This window comes from Carya illinoinensis, chromosome 9, assembly GCF_018687715.1.
Source record: "Carya illinoinensis cultivar Pawnee chromosome 9, C.illinoinensisPawnee_v1, whole genome shotgun sequence".
NCBI classification, from domain to species: Eukaryota; Viridiplantae; Streptophyta; class Magnoliopsida; order Fagales; family Juglandaceae; genus Carya; species Carya illinoinensis.
Genome location: NC_056760.1, coordinates 7267081 through 7273625, shown reverse-complemented (window position 1 = coordinate 7273625; position 6545 = coordinate 7267081). Strand labels below are relative to the sequence as shown.

Here is a 6545-nt window from a genome sequence, read left to right as displayed (position 1 = left end):
TTCATGTCAAGTCAAGTTCAGTTCATGTTTCAATTTAAGTTATATCAATTATGCTATGTTGTACGCTAAGTTATGCTTTAATTATTTATGAATTTGATTATGCATTTATGCTTTTACTGTCATCCATGCATCATTAGCATGTGTGGAAGTTTTTTGTTAACTTGCTGAGATTTGAAATCAAATCTCACTGTGGTAGTCCCAACTACCATTCCCCCCGAATGGTAGATCTTGTTACAGGACCTGAAGGAGGATCAGGAGCTGACCAACTAGACACAGTCGATTGAACGACGGTGCATCGTTAATGTTAATATAGTAGTTAAATTACTACTTGTACGATGGAGTTGCATCTCCAGTACTTTTGGATCATAACTATTTTGGACTAGTGTTGTGATTTTAGTTGTTCAATAGGTTTTTATGTATGGAGTATATTTTAAGCATTTGAGATATTTTCAATTTGGTACATAGTATTGCTAAAGAAAAAAAAAATTATCCGCTGCGAATATTGCATATTGTTAGATACAGGTAGGAACATTGCATCTTATATGTCATGACCAGGGGCAGGTAACCTTGTGTTGCATGTCTCGATGCTTCAAATTTCCGTTCGATCCCAAACGAAATTTGGGAACATCACATCAACATTGTCAAGAAACTTGAAAATAAAAATCGAATGAATCGTCTTTTCCTCAGAGGTAAAAATCTTTAGCTGCTAGACAAGAGGATAACAATAGCAAGTTACAAATTCTGTTTTGGTAGGTCGCGTATTTCTATTACCATGAAATTCGTAAATGAGCGTCATGGTTTCATCGAATTAACACCGTGCATTCCACATGGAAGTCTATATTGGATAACAAGAGGTAGAAAAAGTCATGCCAATGACCAATGGAAGTGCTTCCCTTTTACATTGAATTGTGTGATTATTTCACAAGTCTCAGCTAAGTTGTACTTAGCGGACCCCAAAAAAAAAAAAAAAAAAAAGAACTGACGAAGGAATATATAGGAGGGGTTTAAGGCGCTATAATGCACGTATCTATGTATGTTATAGGCTGGCAGCAATGAATGAGGAAGATTCTTGTTGTTTTAGGCTGTCTGCAACATGAGCAACCACCCCAGCACCAGCGTTGTGTAGCCACTCATTTTTCACCTAAATTCAGGCAACGAATCAAATTAATGACTAAAACCGAGGAGCAAACATCTCCAAATGAAAAGTTGGGTCGAGTCCGTACATGAATGTTGTTATGGGCGAAAAAGGGCCAGAATGCAGAATGAAAGCTGACATCGACCTTTTTCCATCCTAATTGCTGTAATCCACGTATCATTTCCTCTGTTAACAAACTAAAACCACCATTAGTAGGAATCCCGGCCGTGAATTGACACATCTGTGGCAAATTGATGTTACCTTCCATAATTTCATGGTATTCCACTGTATGCTGTATGCTGGGTTCCTTTTGTGCCGCTTCCTTTGCTTTGGCTGCTTCCGGAGGAAAATGGGGGCCATCAGAGGCAACTGGGGGACAGTACTCTACGTCCACAACATGCTTATAACCATCCAAAGATCGGCGAGGAGGCTTCCAATTAAGTATAAACTTTCAGGATGATATATATAAACAGGAAGATAGATGCAAAAGTTTCCATCACCAAAATAAGGAACTGCTTTTTCTAGCATGGGAAACACTTGCAATGAACCTTTTCAAATTGCTGGTTTCCAACTATAAAGGGATTAAACAACTTAAGAGCTTGTAATGCCAGTTAAAAAAACTTGTCACATATTTTAAGATTTATCAAGCATAGTATTTCTAGCAGCAAACAGCTCCTTCATAAATTCACCAGACCATGGGGACTTCACAAGGAAGTCCACATAGATTTGACACAAAAAATGAATAATAATAATAAGTCGAGAAGTGTGTATGAGTGCACCAACCAATTAATCTTCTCGTAACTAATTAAGGGGGAAAAACCCATCAGCACATCATGTAGTTCAAGAAGAGAATTCAAAAACTCACCTTAGAAAGTTCTGACTCCCTCCTTATGGAGGATGTACGCCAACCAACCATATCTATATGATGTTAAAGATACAAATGCAGAAAGAACAAATGACAAAAAAGTCAACAAAGCCAGCTCATTGACATTAAAAATAAAAGAAGGTATATGCTGCAGTAGGATACGATCATAAGATACATTAGCATAAAGAATACGGCATCGAAAAGTGCCTAGGGAGGATCTGCAAAGCAAAACAGATTAAAAACGTTGACTGCTGTGGCATAGAACAAAATGTGTTTACGAACAATAAAAACCTTTGTCAACTTACATAAATTTTCCATCTTCACAATCAGATGCCATTCGTAGAAGAAGAGGTGGTCTATCAGGTTTACCATCAGTGAGGAACAGCTGACTACCGGTTCGGCCAACAATTATAGGAGCTAGTGGTGGAGCTAGTTTCTCTAAGATGGGAACTCCAAACAAAAATGGAAGCTGAAGAACAACCATGAAAGATTGAATTTGGAAAAATAAAAAAAGCAAACTGAACTGTGTGGAATCAGGTGCTACTAGTTGCACTACTAAGCATGAACAATAATTAACTCTTCAATAATAGATTGATGACTTGGATGAAATTCAATAAAAATGAAATTCAATAAGCATAACGTAAAAGATAATGGGGATACACAACATTATTGACTGCTTGCAATTTAAGAAAGAAAAAATATACTGTTGTTTCTAACATTTTGGTTTCTCACTAATGGAATCCAGTACAACTGATCAAGAAGGAATATTAATATTAATAATTTCTTTAAGAGATGGTAATTATCAGTGTCATCATCTTTGCATTTTTAGTTAATTTCACAGCAGCATATTTCTTCAGTGTCATAATATGAATCCTGATTTCTTTTATCAGTAGACCACTATATTTTAAATAGTTTGGAATTATTTATTCTTCATTTAATATATATATATATTTACTTTTTAAGGATCAGACAAAAGCGTTTTAAGAATTATTGATCATACTAATTGCTATGAGGTATAGACTGAATCTCCTTTTTTTCAGAAAAGAATAGACTAAATATCCTTTCCTTGTAGAAATAGAATGAGGGACGAGATCATGAGTTCAAGATAGAGGGTACAAGGACAAACTGCCAATGATAAAAATAAAATAAAAAATAAAAAAAATGTACCACTTTGGGATAAGACGTAAGAAAAAAGGGTCAAGCAACCAAGCAAATAAACAACTTGAACATTTGGCCATTTGTTTCTGCATGTACGCTTCTCAATATTCCGATACGATGATATTTAATAAAACCACTACCTTGACAGCTATAGATTTAACCTAAAAAAACCATTTACCCCATGGTCTTGAGAAATTGGCAAACAGAAACGAGATGTAATTTAATCTTCTCCTACAGAAAATATTTTTTACTTCTCAGAAATGTAAATTTATCTTCTCTATCCACACAAACAAGCAGACAATCCCATAACACAATAAGATGACCACATACATATAGGAAATATATAAGTGTGAAAGAATGACATGATGAGCTATACCCTCAGGGACAAACCTGTTTTCTCCCTCTCACCCCAAGATGTGGAGTTGCCAAGGTAATAAAATTGATTGGCTCCAATCCAGCAATCATACCTCGTCTTGAAGAGCATGCTGTTTGTGAATTTGCCACTGTAGAACTGGCAGGATCATCAGGTTTGCCACCACTTAAGCCACGTGGTGTATAAAGAACAGCAACAGCATATCTTGCAAACAAGCCACCAAGAGAATGAGCCAAAAATGAGATCTTTTTCAGGCTGTCAGTCTTTTGCACAACTTGCATGACCTGTTCATGACAGTGCAATACCAAGTCATTTTGAAGAAAGCTACAGGTTACATTCGAAATAAATGGAGCTGAAATTTTTGAACACGTTTTTGTATAGATTTGAATACTCACTTCATCAGCTAATCGCTTTCCAGCTCCATCAATTCCAGTAAAGGTTTTAGTATATGTGTTACAAGAACTTGCTGCACACAGATAAAAAAACAAAAACATTAACATTAGGCTTTCAAAAGGAAAATCTTATACCTAAACAGTTTTTGCTATTGTTCATAGAGAACAAAGTTTAAGTATAAGGTTTTTGTCTCATCTTTTATTTTTCTTTCATGCTAACTCTAACCCGGTCCTTTCGAGTTTTCTGTTCCAAATAAAACCATCAAATTCGCCATTAACACCCTTTGACTGATGTATTTATCATTCTTCTTTTATGGTGCCTAACATATCCTAATCAGTTGTGCCTCTTAATTCGAAGGAAAAAAATGGGTTGAACCTCTTAATTTGATACAATTCAGCTCAACTGAGACTTATTGAGTTGATTTTAGAGTAATTAGGAGGTCCAAATGGCCCTATCTCAACTCACTCATTACCAATGGATGAACTTCCCCCAGAAAAGGGGGCAAAAACAGAGCGAGAGAGAGAGGACATGCCATAAATTAAGAAGTTTCTTCCGAGACGCTTTTTTAACTCTGCTTCTACATATATCCAGTCACTTGGGCTGCACTACAGAGAAATCAGTCAACTAAATATACACTTAAAGAGATAAAAGGCCCAAAAAAAAAAAACATAACCATGAAGACATTAGCGGGAACACAACCATGAAATTAGGAAGGTACTGATGAACTAGAGCATCGTTAGTAGTTCATAGATGAAAAGGCTTTTTCACATTTTGAACACAAACATTTAATGTTCGAAGTAGCAACTGAAACAAAAAGAAAAAAGAAAATAAAAGTGGAATATGATCAGGGAAATTTAGAGCAGAAGATGGTTAATGAATGCTAATGCGCACAATTTCCAATGAAGACAGAAGTTTGAAGTCTTTTCTTCAACCGAACAACAACTATACCAAATACGAATAGCGTATGCCACCCCTCAATTACTTTCTTCTATATATTAGCTTTAACTTCCTCAATCTACACTCTCCATGCAATCTTTCATCAAAATATAGTCATATACCTTGCCAAGATGCCATGAACCAGTACAAGAAGATGATCAGGTTCATTTTTTGCATTCGCAATGCCCCTGGATGATGCGGCATTTCCCTGGGTGGTGGTACCCATAGCTTGAGCTTTAAGGCCTTGATGTCTCCAACTATTTGTGCCTGCACAAGTTTATCTAACGTCCTCAATCAAAATGAAAATCGGAGCCCACTCCCTCAAGGTATGACTGGATAATACATCCAAGGCATGCAGACATACACAAACTGACGCACGGGATTTAGTGTTTCAATTTGGGTATACGAAGGTTTACTCGAGTAATTGACCTTGTCAGTGTTGATAATCAAGAACCAGAAAAGCATTCATTGGTCTACAAAAGGAATAAAATGCCCACATTTTGATCAAATGCTCCCCCTACACCAAATTTATAGTACTAATTATTGATGTCCCCTTTTTGAACCGACGTTTTTCTCTACTGATCAATGTTTGACCGATGGAAGCTGTCAAACTAATTTTGTGCCACCTGGAACACAAGTCTACAAGCAATAAAAAAAAGATGGGAGGAGAAGAAGGGAAGATACAATATGAGAAAGGACAAGTTCGGAGGAAGAAATTGGTTACGGCAACAGGGTCCAAAAGTCCAAAGTTCCTGTCAGACTATAAGCTAACGTTTTGAATTTGAAATCTGGAAGGTCGGAATGTTCCTAACAGACCAATAAAAGTGGGCAAAACTCTGGTCTCAAATTCAATTAACCAGTAATCAAGCATTTCCCTAGAGAATGAGTAGATTAATCTAACTTACGGTGTGAATCCCAGAACGACTTCTCTAATATCCCAGACAAACAGATATTGTAGTCAGAAAATATCGCGATTTTTTTCTCCTCGCTTATCTAATATCGACTAATTTGCCAAAAAATACCCCTCTCAATACTTCTATCTCTAGGTAAAAGCTGAGAAAATACATACAAAAAAAAAAAAAAAAAAAGAGTAAAAAATCCTATTTGAAATCCAGTGATTATAACTGTAACCACTCAAGTCTCTTAATGAAATTCTCTTCAATTCAACCAGAGAGAGAAGAAAATATAGAAAAGGAAGTTATTACCGGAAGAAAGGCTCAATCCCTGACCATGATTGAAGGACGAAGACGAACAACACGAAGAAGACGAGGAACACGGCGTCGTTGAGGAGGAAGGATAGGCGGGAGAGCCTAGAGGTCCATGTGTCCCATTCCTTCGGTTAGCATTAAACCTCGGGGAATAACCACACCGCGCGTGAATCAAAGGCGCGGAAGCCATGCACTGCCTATATATATTTATATATATAAGGAGACGATATGCAGAGAGATAATCCTATTTTCTCGATTGAATCAAAGCGAGGTCAGCATCGACGCCATAATGCTCTTTATCAGGCGAAGTCCATGCCCTGCCTGCGCTGCAGCTGCGCGATAGGGTCGACAGTAAGCCAAGCTTGCGGGGTCGGAGGCGTAATTTGCTGCAACGTTGGGCCCTATTTTCTCGATGCGCTGTAGACTCGGACAGATCCGACGGAGAGCGAAAGGGAAAAATCTGGTGCTTCGGGACAA

At 37.2% G+C, this 6545-nt stretch overlaps 1 protein-coding gene across 2 annotated transcripts; it reads right to left on the bottom strand.

Annotated features, from left to right (window-relative positions):
* Nucleotides 1-732: 732 nt before the first annotated feature.
* LOC122277172 lies at nucleotides 733-6545 on the bottom strand. Of its 2 annotated transcripts, XM_043087068.1 has the most exons (11): nucleotides 6066-6540; nucleotides 4983-5127; nucleotides 4457-4524; nucleotides 3927-3997; nucleotides 3549-3815; nucleotides 2306-2469; nucleotides 2163-2218; nucleotides 2001-2053; nucleotides 1397-1565; nucleotides 1224-1321; nucleotides 733-1141 (listed from the first exon to the last, which is right to left on the bottom strand). In XM_043087068.1, the coding sequence occupies exons 1-11, from the start codon at nucleotides 6256-6258 to the stop codon at nucleotides 1037-1039; spliced, it is 1389 nt and encodes a 462-aa protein (XP_042943002.1). In that variant the 5' UTR covers nucleotides 6259-6540; the 3' UTR covers nucleotides 733-1036. The 2 variants fall into 2 exon arrangements, with proteins under 2 accessions (XP_042943002.1, XP_042943003.1); XM_043087069.1 differs by lacking the exon at nucleotides 733-1141 and having other exon boundaries at nucleotides 1222-1332; nucleotides 6066-6545.